The sequence below is a fragment of the Salvelinus fontinalis genome, chromosome 34, assembly GCF_029448725.1.
Source record: "Salvelinus fontinalis isolate EN_2023a chromosome 34, ASM2944872v1, whole genome shotgun sequence".
NCBI lineage: Eukaryota > Metazoa > Chordata > Actinopteri > Salmoniformes > Salmonidae > Salvelinus > Salvelinus fontinalis.
In genome coordinates, this window is record NC_074698.1 from 6,375,782 (window position 1) to 6,392,979 (window position 17,198).

A 17,198-nucleotide genomic window follows, 5' to 3' on the forward strand; every position below is an offset into this window, starting at 1 on the left:
ACCTGTCTTGAGAAGTGCATCTCCTTTATCCTACATCCATCCCCTTTTAATCCTCCTCCTCTTCCTCCTTTTCAGTGTCTCCCCCAGGCAGACGAGAGACATCTCCTTGAGTGGCCTCATAATAAGCTGAGTGGAGTGCTGCTGACGGACACCCCCCTCCTTCCTTCCTCCCCCTCCTCCATCACTTCTTCCTCCTCCCCTCAGGCTCTTACCCCCCCCCCCCCCCCCCCCCCCCCCCACACACACACACACACACACATACACCAGGGCTGAATCACCAGGACCTGCTTCAGAGCGCTGCCGTCTCCATCATACCAGACAGCTGTGCTTGAGTGTGTGCCTACCTCAGCCTGCCTCTCTCTCATTCTCTCTTGATTTTTCTCCTGTCCCTCTCTCTCTCTACCCCATCCCTCTCTCTTTCCTTTCTCTCTACCTTAGACACTCTCATCCACTCCCGCTTCTCTCTCCCTTCCCTCTCTCTCTCTCTCTTACCCACCCTCCTCCCTCTCTCTCTCGGCTGTCCTTGACGGTGCTCTGTGGAGGAGCAGAGCACTGTAGTGCTGGGTTGTGCAGGAGGAAGCAGCCAGCCAGCCAGCCTTTGCCCAGTGGATACATACTGTTCTGTCTCTTCCAACGCTGCTGCCGTTACCCGGGATACGCAGTCGGGCCTGCCGTGCTGCCAGGGGAGTCGAGGGCTAATGCCAGTCTGCCATGTCGGCTGAGTGCCAACCTAAGGGGAACGCGTTTTAAAGGTGAGCTGCACTGCCTTTACCGCCCGGACTGTTTACCTTGTCTCGATTTTAGATCTTGTTTTCTAGTCTTTTCCTCTCTCCGCCCTTCTCTGCTCTTATCTCTGTTTCTGCCTATCTCTTATCATCTCTGTCCACTCTCCATCTCTCGCTCCTCTCTCTCTCCCTCTCCCTCTCTGAGCCTGCCAGCCCTATCCTCCGACAATGCTTTTTGTTGTTGGAAACAAACCCCCTCTTTTGGGAACAAGCTGTGCTTGCTTTGGGATGTGTTTGTCTCGTTTGGTGCGGTCATTTACGCCAAGCCATCCTCACCCTGACTGAATAGAGAGCTTATTAGGTATTCAGCTGCATTGACCCATGTAGTTCTGTCTGGGTTGTTGTCAGGCTATTAAAGCTACTGTTCACTGTTTTCCTTCACTCCCCTCGTTTGATTTCTCCTGAGGTATATACCCTCCTGAAGTCTGTTGCAACGTTTAGCAATCCTCTGAAAGTGAGATATTTTAACTCTAAAATGTAGAAGATTCATGTGTTCTATGCGTTTTATTTTTCTTCCGGGTATCTGTACCTTTCGAAATATCTGCCTCTCCATCTCTCTTTCCCTCTCCCCTCTCCTCCTTTTCTTTCTCTCTCTTTCTCCATCTCTCCATGGTCCTCGTCCTTCTGTCTCTCTCTCGCCGCCACGTGAGTGTCTGTCTTCCCCCAGGGTTTGTTTGTGTTGTTCCTAACACGTGAACACACAGATGGGACACGGCATCCTTATAAACCATAACACCCCGTAGGACCGAGTCGTTGCGGTCTGAAATGTCTTCCTTTCCTAGTTTCCTTTCCTTCATGGGCACTGACCTGTGCGGACTCAATTGGTTAGAGAAATATAATGGAGTTATATCCTATTCTCTCACTTTTCTGTTATCATGGAAAAGGTTACAAGGAAGTGAAGCAATGTAAACATAGGGAGCCAGCTTGGACTCAACATAAGGTAGTTGTGTAGTAGTTGGGGACAGTGTATAATGGAACATGAAGTTGTCTAGGACTGAGCTTTTGTAATAGGCCACGTTCCTCCAACTGTCTGGCCCCATGGCCATCACTCCACCCCTAAACCTGTCTCTGTCTGCAGGAAGTGATTAGGCCATATTTCCTGCCCCTCCCTTCATCCATCATCCCTACCTTCTCTGACACCGTTGACTCCTCAAGTGGGTAACTGGTTGTACTGCTTTATCGAACCTCTGAGAAGCTGGCTGTTCTCATTATCGTTATAACACACAGTGTTAAAGTGTGTGTGTGTGTGTGTGTGTGTGTTCGTAAGGCCATTATCGTTGATATCTTCTGTCTTGTGATTTCTTTATCATCAAGGTTTAGTGTGTGTGTTCGCACTTAAACCCCGTTTGTCATATATATTGAGACCAGTCCCTGGAGGCAGACACTGTATATTGCCTCCACACTCATTCTCTCCTCTCCCTAGTTTTATGTCCCTGTAAGTGATCCATGGTGGGACGCTCAGTCTTGGGACCAGGGTATGAACGCGTGCTGTGTGTGCTGAGTGTGTGAGAGCATGTATCTCTATATCTGTGTATGTGGCAATCTATGTCCTGTCCACATCTCATGCATGTTTTGCGAAGAGGCCACCCCATAGATTTGCTGGAATATGGGGTCATGAGAGGGAAGTGGGGGTTGGGTTTAGGCGTGTGCGCTGCCTAAATTACATCCCCCAGAATCGACTGTTAGCCCCCACTCCTTTTCCACATACCATCAGAGTGGGGCAATGTCTGCCCAGCGAGACTCAATTCTGCTGCTAATACGATGAGATTCCCTCAGACATCCCGCCAGGGAGGGAAGGCAATGACATTATTTTTCCCAAACAAACCACGCGACGTGATTAGTGAGAACCAAAATCACGTATTATGAGCAGAGTGCATATGAAGTATATTTCACTTTTAAAGGTGGACTTCAGGATTTTGGCAAATAAGCATTTATTTCCTTCCCTAGAGTCAGATGCAGTTTGTATCCCTTTAAACCATCAGTACGGCACGTCCTACTATTCAATCATCTGTTGTCTGCACTGCTACGGCTCACTAGCTAGTTGGTTTATGGAGGATGTTGTTCTCCTCATCTCAGTCATCTGCTGCACTACACTACAGACAGCTCTCGCTCTCGCTCTCGCTCTCGCTCTCGCTCTCGCTCTCGCTCTCGCTCTCGCTCTCGCTGTCTCTGACTGTTGTGTCTGCCACACACACAGCTCTATCTCAGGGCGTTTCCTCTACGTGTACTGCAATACCCTGCACTGTCAGGAATCTCTGTTTATGTCCCTCTCCGCTCCCCCTCTCCACAACAACAGGATGGATTGATACACTAACTTTGATGCACAGTTCTGACTAGAAGAGGTTATCGAATGGATGACTCATACAATAAAAAGCTCTTAGGACGTACAGTACCAGTCAGAAGTTTGGACACACCTACTCATTCAAATCAAAGCAAGTTTATTTTATATAGCCCTTCGTACATCAGCTAATATCTCGAAGTGCTGTACAGAAATCCAGCCTAAAACCCCAAACAGCAAGCAATGCAGGTGTAGAAGCACGGTGGCAAGGAAAAACTCCCTAGAAAGGCCAAAACCTAGGAAGAAACCTAGAGAGGAACCAGGCTATGAGGGGTGGCCAGTCCTCTTCTGGCTGTGCCGGGTGGAGATTATAAGAGAACATGGCCAAGATGTTCAAATGTTCATAAATGACCAGCATGGTCAAATAATAATCAGGAGTAAATGTCAGTTGTCTTTCATAGCCGATCATTAAGAGTATCTCTACCGCTCCTGCGGTCTCTAGAGAGTTGAAAACAGCAGGTCTGGGACAGGTAGCACGTCCGGTGGACAGGTCAGGGTTCCATAGCCGCAGGCAGAACAGTTGAAACTGGAACAGCAGCAAGGCCAGGTGGACTGGGGACAGCAAGGAGTCATCATGCCCGGTAGTCCTGACGCATGGTCCTAGGGCTCAGGTCCTCCGAGAGAGAGAAAGAAAGAGAGAAGGAGAGAATTAGAGAGAGCATACTTAAATTCACACAGGACACCGGATAAGACAGGAGAAGTACTCCAGATATAACCAACTGACCCTAGCCCCCCGACACATAAACTAATGCAGCATAAATACTGGAGGCTGAGACAGGAGGAGTCAGGAGACACTGTGGCCCCATCCGATGATACCCCCGGACAGGGCCAAACAGGAAGGATATAACCCCACCCACTTTGCCAAAGCACAGCCCCCACACCACTAGAGGGATATCTTCAACCACCAACTTACCATCCTGAGACAAGGCCGAGTATAGCCCACAAAGATCTCCACCACAGCACAAACCAAGGGGGGGCGCCAACCTAGACAGGAAGATCATGTCAGTAACTCAACCCACTCAAGTGACGCACCCCTCCTAGGGACGGCATGAAAGAGCACCAGTAAGCCAGTGACTCAGCCCCTGTAATAGGGTTAGAGACAGAGAATCCCAGTGGAGAGAGGGGAACCGGCCAGGCAGAGACAGCAAGGGCGGTTCGTTGCTCCAGAGCCTTTCCGTTCACCTTCACACTCCTGGGCCAGACTACACTCAATCATATGACTTACTGAAGAGATAAGTCTTCAGTAAAGGGTTTTTCTTTATTTGTACTATTTTCTACATTGTAGAATAATAGTGAAGACATCAAAACTATGCAATAACACATATGGAATCATGTACTAACCAAAAAAGTGTTAAACAAATCAAAATACATTTTATATTTGAGATTCTTCAATATAGCCACCCTTTGCCTTGATGACACCTTTGCACACTGTTGGCATTCTCTCAACCAGCTGGAATGCTTTTCCAGCAGTCTATAGCCAAATATTCTGAGCACTGGTTGGCTGCTTTTCCTTCACTCTGCGGTCCAACTCATCCCAAACCATCTCAATTGGGTTGAGGTCGGGTGCAGCACTCATCACTCTCCTTCTTACAAATAGACCTTACACAGCCTGGAGGTGTGTTGGGTCATTGCTGAAAAACAAATGATAGTCCCACTAAGCGCAAACCAGATGGGATGACGTATCGCTGAATGTTGTGGTACCCGTGCTGGTTAAGTGTGCCTTGAATTCCCCCCCCAATGGAACCAATAATCTCAAATTTGTACTCATCAGACCAAGGACAGATTTCTCCCGGTCTAATGACCATTGCTCATGTTTCTTGGCACAAGTGCTTTAGTAGTGGTTTCTTTGCAGCAATTCGACCATGAAGGCCTGATTCACACAGTCTCCTCTGAACAGTTGATGTTGATGTGTTTGCTACTTGAACTCTGTGAAGCATTTATTTGGGCTGTAATTCCGGAGGCTGGTAACTCTAATGAACTTATCCTCTGCAGCAGAGTTAACTCTCTGTCTTCCTTTCCTGTGCGCTTGAAGAAACTTTCAAAGTTCTTGACATTTTCCAGGTAGACTGACCTACATGTCTTAAAGTAATGATGGACTCTCATTTCGCTTTGATTATTCTAGCTGTTCTTGCCATAATATGGACTTGGTCTTTTACAAAATACGGCTATCTTCTGTATACAACCCCTACCTTGTCACAACACAACTGACTGGCTCAAACTCGTGAAGAAGGAAAGAAATTCCACAAATGAACTTTAAACAAGGCACACCTGTTGATTTGAAATGCATTCCAGGTGACGACCTCATGAAGCTGGTTGAGAGAATGCAAAGCTGTCATCAAGGCAAAGAGGGGCTACTTTGAAGAATCTCAAATATAAAATATATTTCATGGTGTTGATGTCTTCACTATTATTCTACAATGTAGAAAATAGTAAAACTAAAGAAAAACCCTTGAATGAGTAGGTGTGTCCAAACCTTTTTGACTTGTAAATGATTCCTTCATTAAGCTAACATTGATGTTTTCATCCCACTAGTGTACATGTTTTTCTTGCCCTTTTTGTTTGTTTATTGATGTCTGTCTTTTCAAATACAGGACTTATCTTAGCATTCCATATGTTTTCTGTCTCTTACCGGGACTCACAGCTACATGCACGCATGCATGCACAGAGAGCATTCACCCCCCTCCCACACACACATATTCCTGTGTTGCGCTAACCATGCTGCTGTGTCCTGCCAGGGCTACAGGGCCACGGGCAGTAGGCAGCAGATGGCCTCTCTCTCATGGGCCCCTGCCCACTCACCTCCCCTCTTCCCCTCTGGGCTGGTGCAGTCAGCACACTGTTAGTGGCTTCTCCATCTACAAACCAGGGGAGATTTAGGCTGAGTCCCATTTCTATCAAATGGTCTCCTTTCCTCATCTCCTTCCTCTCTGATGATCATTGATTTAAATGACTGGCTGTCCATTACTATTAAATGGTCACCGTTTCTAGCCATTTTGACCATGGCTCTAAGACTGCACAGGTGGAACCAAGGGGTTTCTTGGCTTTCATGTGGCAAATGATAGGAGCATGGAGCTATCTGGTGTCACATATTCAATGAGTAACTGAATATCTACAAACTGAGGGTGCGTCATTCATGATGAAGCTGCACTTTTGGATAATACTTTCTTTGTCTGAAGTTGTGCAGAATTTTTGAATGCGAAGAATGAAGTGTCTTGAGGCAGTTAATCACAGATTGTGATGTTTGTTCCAAATTCTAATGCAGTAAGTGTATTATTGGCTGGATTAACCCCCAGGCCAGTTCTGGTAGAAGTGGATTTTGAAGAGAAAAACAAAAGCCCAGCTATGTTTTAAATAATAGTAATCGGCCACTGTTCTCACAGACTACTCTGTCCAACGCTTACAACTGTTACTGTAGCTATATAATGACCAGAACTGTGTTCCCCAAGCATCCATTACAGCACAGAGCTACCATCCATTGGCGTTTTCTGATAAGGTAGAATAGACCTAAAGGATACTGTCCAGAGTGTCGATTGGAGTTCACAGATAAGATAGGGGGGTTAACGGGCACAAGATTGGGTGATTCGCAGGACAACCCAAGCTAGCTCGGGGCAACTTTAATCATCTCCATTTGCAACAATCTTACCACAACCTTATTTATCTTCATTTGATCCTGGATGTTCTATGCGTTTTGTTTGTGGAGTTAAGTCTAAGATATATATTTCACATTTGATCCACTAAAATATCCATACTTTATACTACAGTGTAACACTCTCCATTTGAGATGTAATGCATGAACCCCTTTCCAGCCCAAATACACACATCGTCCATCTTTATCATGCAGCCATTTCTTTAGGAAGGTGTGGAATCCCCTGTGTGTGTTTTTGCTCTCCTCTCACCTCTCCATCCCTCCATTCTTTCTGCTTGAGCGTCATGTTTAATTACCTGGCTAGCAGGGAAATGGGTCAGCAGTGTGATGATCAGCTGAGCACTCGGGATCAATCACCCTGATGACTATGCTCCCGGGCAGACGTGCCCATTAGCGCATGAGTGTGTTGTTATGTGCGTGTGAGTGAGTAGAAATGGGGCGGGGGGGGGGGGGGGGGGGGGGGGGAGGGTCGCTGCTCATTTTCTGGTGAATTCCTAATGTGATTTCCTTGAGGGTTCTTCCAGGGAGAAACAGCCACGGGGCTAAGCATTGTAGCAGACGAGACGAGGAGGCTTGTTAGATGATGGGGTGGTGAAGCTAAGCTAAGGGCTGCAGGCCGACTAAACTTGTCGATATACATAAATGCATCGACACATTGCGCTCTGTCTCTCTCGCTCTCTGCACTGTAGTCTGTTATGTTTATGTTTCTACAGTACCTAATCTAGAATTCTATCCCCCTTTCTCTCTCGTTCTCTTTCTCTCTTCACAGTGCCCATTGCGCCATGTCTGCCACACAGCTGGAGGAGACAGAAAATGTTTTTGGTGAGTGTTTCTCTCTCTCTGAGTGTGTGTTTTGTCTCGCACATTTAATGAGCGTTGTACGTGTGACACACGAACGAAGTTTGTGTGTATATCAAAGAAAGATACACAATATGAGGCACACAGACGTGGTGTGTGTCTGACGTAAGCTGTGTGTGCTGTGCGCTGGTCCTATAACTTTCTGAATTCCGTGGGTCAGGGAAATCTGTGGAACATGAGGGGGTCTGTTATTGTAATGATACGTGGGAAGGCCTATGCTATGAAATCTCATGACTGCCCTTCTCAGCCGAAAGGGCGGTCTAGTCAGGCTACACATGCATGCAGACATACACACACACGAACACTCCATGTCCTATTTTAAGAAAATCAATTCCTAAAGAGGCTATGACTCAGACTTCTACATCACAGCACCTTTTGTGTATAACGTTGTAACCAGCAGTGACCAAGCTACCTCTCAGTCAGAGTCCTATAAATACTCCCTATTCCCCTTTGGAACAGCTCCCAGGTCACCTCTCTCTCCCTGAATAAGACACCCCAGCACTAATGTGGAACATCACCCTTTGTGTGGACTCAGCCCTTTGGGTCTCAGCGGTGTCGGGTCCAATTCCCCAATGTGCCGACTAGTGCATACCTGCCCCCCTGCCCCCCTCTACCCCTCTGACACTGTCTTATTGGCCCAGACGCCCCAAATCTGCTCAACTCCTCTGAAAACCAGAAATTGCAACGGTATTATGGATTCACTTGGCTAACATTGAAACGGGCATCTACCTGCCCGTCATTCGCTGCCTCGGATGTGAGGTATATTTAGAGTGTGTTTGCATGTTATGTGTGTGTGTGTCTCCACAGCACATCTTTCAGATATTCAGTCACTAAATTAGACAAAACGAAACAGCCAGTGGATTAGCCTGACAGTCTCGAAATGTTGGCGGTGGGCGACACTAATAGACATTTTTGAACTGCCCATATCTTGTTTGCTTCGCCAGCTCTCTGCTGTTTTCTTAATATACTGTACACACCCACCCCCGCTTTCCTCTAGTGATGCGCCTGTGAGATTGACCTTCATACCACTCCAGAAAGGCCCACAGGGAAATATAGAGTCGGGGGTAGTGCGCTCTGTATACCTATAATGGGGGTGGGTTGTAGTATATCTTTCTCCCACCTACTCTATGCACTGTATGGTCTGTGTAGAATCCAATAAGGGGTGGGATGGTGGCTTATGGGGGATGAGAAGGGGGTGTGGCTTGGTTTGGTCAATATTTAATGGTGCCTCTTAGCACAGAGACTAGGTCTAATAAGGGCAGGGGGATAATGTGCACCGCAGGGGGTAACAGAATGGAAACAGAAAGGAAACAGAATAGAGAGGTGATTCTGGGCCTCTCAGTTCACCATCCTCCTTCACCCCGTTTTACTCCTCCTTGTAGTCTCGTATAATGTTGTGAACAGGAGGGTTGATATACTGGAGCCAAGAAATGCAGTCTTTTAAATGTGAGGGATTCATCCGGTAAAATAGCTTGTTGCGGTTGTTGTCTGTTGTCTTTGGGGTCGCTGTGCTTGGTCACCTTTGACTCGCTCAGTAGAAACGCGGTAGAGAACGTAGGCGAGCGGGGGGCGAGCGGAACAGTTTCCCTCTGCGGCAGTTCGGCCTGTCTGCCTTCATTACTGGCTGTGTACATCCTAATACTGAACCATGGAGCCAGCCAATACACAGCTCATCCAATGAACCACAAAGACAATGTCATACTGAACTAGCAGTCACACTGCTCTGGTAGCACACAGCCCGTAACACACTGAACCCAACCTAACGCCATACAGTTCAATCTCATAGGCTGAGAATCCATATCCACTCAAACCTTGCGCTGATATTCTTTATACAAAGCTTGTTTAAGGCTTCAGTTATACTGAACCAAACCTTGCTTCCCGATACAAAGCATGTATCATATAGCAAACCAGCCTTTACATTACCACTCAGGGAGCTAAACCAAAATGTACAACTGTAAACAGAGCATGTATCACACTCCAACCTAGCTCCGTTCCCACGGAGATAGAAAATGACCTGTTTTAGGGCTGAATCAGGGGCCTGTAGTATGGATGATTATCAGTGTTTTGGTTGGCCTGCATCCCACAGGGAACTCCCTCTGCTGTTGCTGTAGCCGTAGCATTGATTGCTAGCTTTACCTCAACCCCCACCACCTAACCAGCTTGAGGAACAGCACCAATCCGAAACGGCAAAGCACTCAATTCCATTCACCCCCAGATTGCGTAAAATTGAATTTAATGAACCTTACACTCTACCACACTGAGTTGGAGTGTTGTGGTTTTGGATTCGATAGCCCAAGCTAGACCCAGTGGTGTCTATTTAGACAAATTAGCTTTGAGTGCTGCTTAAGTTGTAGCCTGCTGTGCAAGGACGTTACCACTCGGCTACACTACTAGAGCAATTCACTTCTGTGCTCAATTCTATTTCTGGAGAGATGTGTGACATGCAGGGGTTGGAACCGATTTATTTTCCCTTATTGTTCATAACAGAACTGTAACAATGTGCGCAGAGAGTCGGGAAGCAAGTTCAGGGAGTGAGTGTTTTAATAAAATAAACGGAACATAATACAAAACAAGAACCTCGAACAACACACAGACATGAAACAGAAACAATGACACCTGGTGAAGGAACCAAAGGGAGTGACATACAGGGAAGGCAATCAAGGAAGTGATGGAGTCCAGGTGTCTGACGACGCGCAGGTGCGAGTAATGATGGTGACAGGTGTGCGACATAACGAGCATCCTGGTGACCTAGAGGGCGGAGAGGGAGCACACGTGACAAGAACCAGTATATATTTTTTTCAGTTCCACTGTTCCGACTAGCAAAATAAAGTTCTGAACTTGTTTGAACCCCAAAAAAGTCACCTCTAATAATCAGAATTATATCTCTGGAGGAGCGGCTTCTACAAAGGAACTTTGAATGTCTTTGAACTTCAGAGAGTTGGTTTAACGTTGTACCAAAGCTAACTAGCTAGCTTGTGTGTGCAGAGCGACACCAGAATTAAAATAAAACATTTGTAGTGAATAAATCCAATGTGAAACGTGATAACTATTTAGTATCCTTAACTACCGTTGAAAAAATGTATCCCATTCTTCTCTAACAAAAAATCTCTCTTCCTAATGTTTGAATCAAACAGTAGTAGGCTAGCAGGCAGGCAGACACTAGAATAAGAGTGAGGGCTTTGCATAGCAGCTTTGTTGCGTTGTTTTTTTGTGCGAATGGATGCCCGGAACGTAAAATAATGTTTTTAACCGCTTCCCATGCTTTTAAAATAACGGTTCTGTTCCAGAATAGCATAGATCACTTTCCTTCCCTGTTTTGATTCTGTTCCTCGAAAAATGCGCTACTTTCCGGTTTTCAGTTCTGTTCCCTGAACCGTTTACAACTCCTGGTGATATGTACTGTACTGTAAGCTGTTTCTAATTTGGACCGAATACAATAAATCTGTAAGATAGCAGATGGCTATTGTTGAGTCGTGTTTTCTGAAGTGAAGGCGGTTCCCTTTCATCGCCTGTGAGGTGCATGAAAAGGTATTGGAGACAGGTCCCCTTCATCTCTGAGCATGTAGCCCATAACATGCACAGAGCGGGCGAAAGGTCAGTTGGGGGGTTCAAACTTCCTTGTCAGTAGGCTGATGATAGAACTATGGATGGAAAATGTCACTCTGCCTCCATTTGACTGGATCACTGAGCAGCACGAAGATTGATTTAGAGTGCACCTCAAATTGCACCTTCTTCCCTAGGGCCCATAGAGCTCAAGTCAAAAGTAGTGCAAATGTAGGGATCAGACTGCCATTTGGGACGCAGCCACTGAATGTAGTCATGGTGAGTCATATAGACATTTATACTTTCATTTTCAAATTCAACCTCACATGTTAAGACACTGTCATAAGCTAGGACAGAGAGCGCGGCGTCCATATTTGCCCGACCACAGTCAAGTCCACCTGTACCGAGTCCAGTGGAAGTGCTGCAATATTTTGGAGCTAGTTGTGCTTTTCTTAGATGAGAATGGATCTCTGGTAATTTAGTGTGATCTGCCACACCTGCCTTTTTACTCAGACTGTTCAGAAGTGACATGCCAATGGCGATATAACAATTTGTTATTGCCAATGCTATGAGTCATATGCATAATCCGATAGCGCATAAGGTTTACCTGAAGAGTCATTCTAGATGTTTGTTTTAGTGCAATGACCATTAACTGAAATGCTGTTTTAAATTGTTTGTCTGCATTCAATGGAAAAACAGTAGGAGTTGTCTGCACCACAATTCAGTTCAGGGAAACCTTCCCTCACATTCTGACTCATTCAGTTCAGGGAAACCTTCCCTCACATTCTGACTCATCACATTCTGACTCATTCAGTTCAGGGAAACCTTCCCTCACATTCTGACTCACATTCTGACTGAATATTTAAAAAAAACTGTTCTAAAACAATGTATTTAAATGAGTTGTAGATAAATCGGTCGCATTTGTGTTGTTAAGGAGATTAAATAGATTTTTTTTTAATACACTTCATTGCACCTCATGTCCTTGGTGTCCGAGTGTGTTCATCAACACTCCCTTCCTTATCATTATCCCTGTGTCTCTGAACCCCGCTGAGAGCCTGCATGGACAGTGTGCTGCCTGGGCATTTTTTACATGACTAAAGACCAATTACATTAGAGTGAGCACTCAGCCACGGGAGAGAGGGAATAGGATATGCACGTCAAGAAATATGAGTCGAACTTTAGATTTCCTCTTAATTCTCACACAACTCGCAAAGACTTGAGTCATATTTTCTCTCTCTCTTCTTGGATTTTTCTCGCTTATTTTCCCCCCCCCCCCGAGTTATATTACTTTTGGTGTCGGTGGTGGGATCCTTTGAAAATAGATTCTCAGCTATTTAGCCCAATATTGTCCAGGACAAGATAATAATTACTATATACTATATATTTCAAAAATCTGTCCCAAACCTGAATGACTGCAGTGAGCACCAGAGAAGAGAACTTCAGTGATATTGTGTTGTTCACAGCTGACGAAAGGTCCCACCACTTTCCTCCGTTGTATCTTATTTTTAGTCTGTCTCGGCTGGTGTTAGATCCTCTGGTGTAGAAGCAGTCTGTGCAGTACAGTCTGTGATGAGATCTGAGCGTCAGCATGGTGAGAGAGGGGTATCGGATGAATCCTGTTAGTTGGCACTTTCACTGCAGCGTGGCCGGCAATGAATCATCACTGGCCTCCATTCTGAAACAACAACAGTAACAAGAATACTTAGCTGTTGACTCACTCAAATCTGGCCCCTCTGTGTGTCTCCATCACTGTACTGATGCACCTGTTCCTGAAGAGGGAGATGGGAAGAATAAAAAACACTAATACAATTGAATTACATATGTTTAAAAAAAGAAAAAAAATACATATTTCTCACAAGTAATAGATCAATTGAATTCTGTCCGGGGCTTTGACTTTCATACATGTTTGATTAGGTAATTGTAATACATGAATCCCTACGACAGTGTCAATGCTTCCCAAGTAAAAAGCTAATGTTTAGTCGAGGGTTAGAGTCACTGTGTTTGTGGATCGATACAGTGCCTCCAGAAAGTATTCAAACCCCTTGACTTATTCCACATTTTGTTGGGTTACGGCTAGAATAAAAAATTTAAAAATCTCACCCATCTACACACAATACCTCATAATAAAGTGAAAACATGTTTTTAGGTAGGTCAATGTTCATCCCCCACAATCCTCTGCGGACTCAGTAACAGGAGAACGCCCAATGTGATTAAATAGATTCATTGTCATGTATTTGGGGGCTGGATGAATGGAGTGAAGGATGGAGGAATGAGGGGAGGGGCGGGAGAGATAATTGATGGAAACGCTGAAGGGCTCTCAGATTGGGGTCAGGGGGTTGAAGGCAAAAGGATCATTCCTCTGGGTTCACCACAGATAGAGGATGTTTGAGCAGGAGGAGGATCAGAAACACATTTCACCTGATCAATTAAACTCCTCAGTGTGACATGCAAAGGTGGTATGGTGGTTGTAATCTCATCTTGAACCTTCTCGTAACACAGACATTAGAGGATTTCTTTTTTACATGCATGGATTTAGCTTTTGCCCAGTAGTTTATCTTTCTAGGTCCCAGGTGAAAGGAATATATAAAAATAGCTGTAGTCTAATGTTTAGGTCTGGGCTTTCCTTGTAACACATTATGCATGGATCTGTAAAAAGCACTTCTGAAATCTGTCTCCAGTACTTATTTGAGCTTTTCTCTGTGAATTTCGTAATTTTCTCTGCGTTCTACTTTCAGACCTGAACGAGGCCATCCCAGAGACAGAGCTGCTGGACAACAGCATACAGAAGGGGCGTGCCCAGCTGTCCGTCAAAGCCAGGAGGCACCGCCCCTCTCGCTCTCGCTTCCGAGACAGCGTCAGCTCCACAGAGGGAGATGACAGTCTTGAGAGGAAGGTGAGTGACAGGCGTGAGAGCCAATCAATCGATGACATGGACTTTCAAAGGGACAGGCACACCCACATACACATTCCTTTGTAGTCTGATGATGACCTTGTAGCATGTGATAACAAAAGGCAAGGGCCTTGCCTTGGTAATACAAAAAGAAAACCAGTCACGTCACGGACACAGACGTCTCGCTTCCAGACAAACTAAACACCTTCTTTGCCCGCTTTGAGGATAATACAGTGTCACCGTCACGACCCGCTAACAAGGACTGCGCCCCAACCCCCGAAGTGGAGATGTTGTTTCCTACCTTCACCACCTGGGTCTCAACCCCGCCCTGTGCAATTGGGTCCTGGACTTTCTGACCGTCTGTCCTCAGGTGGTGTAGGTAGGAAACAACATCTCCACTTCGCTGACCCTCAACGCTGGGGCCCCACAAGGGTGTGTGCTCAGCCCCACAAGGGTGCGTGCTCAGCCCCCTTCTGTACTCCCTGTTCACCCATGACTGCGTGGCCATGCGCGCCTCCAACTCAATCATCAAGTTTGCAGACGACACAACAGTAGTGGGCTTGATTACCAACAACGACGAGACAGTCTACATGGAGGAGGTGAGGGCACTTGGAGTGTGGTGTCTGGAAAACAACCTCTCCCTCAACGTCAACAAAACAAAGGAGATGATCGTGGACTTCAGGAAACTGCATGGGGAGCACCCCCCCTATCCACATCGAAGGGACAGTAGTGGAGAAGGTAGAAAGTTTCAAGGTCCTCGGAGTACATATCACAGACAAACTGAAATGGTCCACCCACACAGACTGTGGTCAAGTTGCGCCTATTCAACTTCAGGAGGCTGAAGAAATATGGCTTGTCACCTAAAACCCTCACAAACTTTTACAGATGCACAATCGAGAGCATCCTGTTGGGCTGTATCACCGCCTGGTACAGAAACTGCACCTCCCCCAACCCTCCCTCAACCCTCAACCCTCAAGACTGAAAAACAGCTTCTATCTCAAGGCCATCAGACTGCTTAACAGCAATCACTAACTCAGAGAGGCTGCTGCCTACATAGACTCAAATCACTGGCCACTTTAATAAATGGATCACTAGTCACTTTAATAATGTTAACATATCTTACATTACTCATCTCATATGTATATACTGTACCTTATACCATCTATTGCACCTTGCCTATGCTGCTCGGCCATCACTCATCCATATATTTATATGTACATATTATTATTCCATCCCTTTAGATTTGTGTGTAAAAGGTAGTTGTTGGGAATTGTTAGATTACTTGTTAGATATTACTGCACTGTCGGAACTAGAAGCACAAGCATTTCGCCACACTCGCATTAACATCTGCTAACCATGTGTATGTGACCAGTAAGATTTGATGTGATTTGTATAGATGGATATCTTTGTATAGACAGCTCCAAGGGAGTCTTTAGGTATTTATTACGCATTTCATGTGGTCAATATACCATAATACTGCACACATGTAGCTAAGCAACTAGAGCTGTATAACTAACAGCGCTGTACATGCCTACACTCGTGAGTAGATCCTGATTGGTTGATAAACAAAACTTGACTCGATCAGGCATTGAATCATGTTTCACTGCTTCACTTGACAATCCGATTTTATGGTTGAATTCTTTAGATTCAAACCCATTTAGTTGTAGATGGTCAAAGACCGTGCAACCATCCATATGAATTCTGTTTCTTAGTCCTAGAACTTCGTTCAGATGATACGGAGATTATCAGAAGAGAGAATGTCTCCATGGCCTAGGCTATTTTGGAGGGCATTGGAGAGTGTGTCTCGCTCTCTTCATATCTGTTGTTTGGTCATTTTGAGTATTTTCTCTCACTAGAGTTGGGGTCAATTCAAATTGCATTCCAGCACAGTCAGGCATTTCATTGGACTGGAACTCAATTTGAAAAGTACCATACTACAGTTATGAGCATTTTCCCATTCAAATTTCATGTCCAATTATTCCTTACTATACAGGAGATGGAATGGAATTGACCCAAACTCATATGTCCCTAATTGTGTTCATGAGTGGGTGCGTGCATGTATTTATATATATGTAAGCGCATGCTTGTGTGTGTGTGTGTGTGTGTGTGTGTGTGTGTGTGTGTGTGTGTGTGTGTGTGTGTGTCTGGGTGGGTGTGCTTATTGTTTGTCTCAGTCAGTTCACATATAAACATGTTGTGGTGTTTCTGAATCTTTGTGCCATAGTGTCTGGACAGCCCATTGCACTCCGTCCGTTCCCCCCTCCACTCCACCCTGCGAGGAGGCTCCTCCCCTTCGCCTGATTCGCTCCTCTCCTCGTCCTCCCCTTGTCCCACCTTACGGAGCCCCGTCTTCTCCTTCGACACCTCCTCCTTACGGCGCTCCCCGGAGGAGGGCGGGACCGGGTCGCTAGCCCCTCGGGGGCGGTACCGCCAGCTGACAAATGCCACGTCTCAGGAGGCCCTGGTGACCACGCCCAACAGCTCTCCCTCCAAGTCGTGTCCCAGTTCGGACTGCTCACCTGTTTACATTCGACGGGCACGACGCCCAGACAGTGAGGGTAAGAGAGGCAGCCATCCGCATTGGGCAAGAAAATCCTCATCATGGTTATTACAGTCCAAATCCCCACACTAAGAATGAAATGCCCTGTGATATTAACTATGGTATATTACGCCTAAAGAGGCAAAACACACACACACACACACACACACACACACACACACACACACACACACACACACACACACACACACACACAGCAATTAAGTGGATTATTGGCTAAGCCATAAATGTATTGATACACAACCACCATTACTGCCATACCATTAAGGCCACACCAACATGTTGGTAATAGTGAGTTAATGTATCAAAAAATGCTTTGTCTAATCATTAATGTGCCAATTGCCAGTTTTCATTGTTTTTCAGTGTTAGTTTCAGAAAACAGTCGAGACACCAGCCCGGCCGACCCCGGCAACAACAGCCTTATCTTCGACAAGAAGACAAAGAGGAGGTTCTTGGACCTGGGGTAAGTGCTCAATATTGAGACATTTAAACTGTTTACATTGTAAACACTTTGTAAATTGGTCAGTTTCAAAACTGGTGCTTTCCGTTGATTTTAACCCACTGTTTTTTTGTTCTTC

The 17,198-nt window shown here is 45.7% G+C and overlaps 1 protein-coding gene across 1 annotated transcript in view; it reads left to right on the forward strand.

Annotated features, from left to right (window-relative positions):
• Positions 1–254: 254 nt before the first annotated feature.
• Positions 255–17,198, forward strand: part of LOC129832942 (sterile alpha motif domain-containing protein 14-like) — a 31,889-nt gene continuing 14,945 nt past the window's right edge. Inside the window, exons 1-5 of the mRNA XM_055897088.1 lie at positions 255–752; positions 7,539–7,591; positions 13,906–14,063; positions 16,285–16,618; positions 16,984–17,083. Of these exons, the coding sequence (XP_055753063.1) occupies positions 7,552–7,591; positions 13,906–14,063; positions 16,285–16,618; positions 16,984–17,083 (632 nt within the window). The 5' untranslated portion in view covers positions 255–752; positions 7,539–7,551. The remainder of the gene's footprint in view (positions 753–7,538; positions 7,592–13,905; positions 14,064–16,284; positions 16,619–16,983; positions 17,084–17,198) is intronic.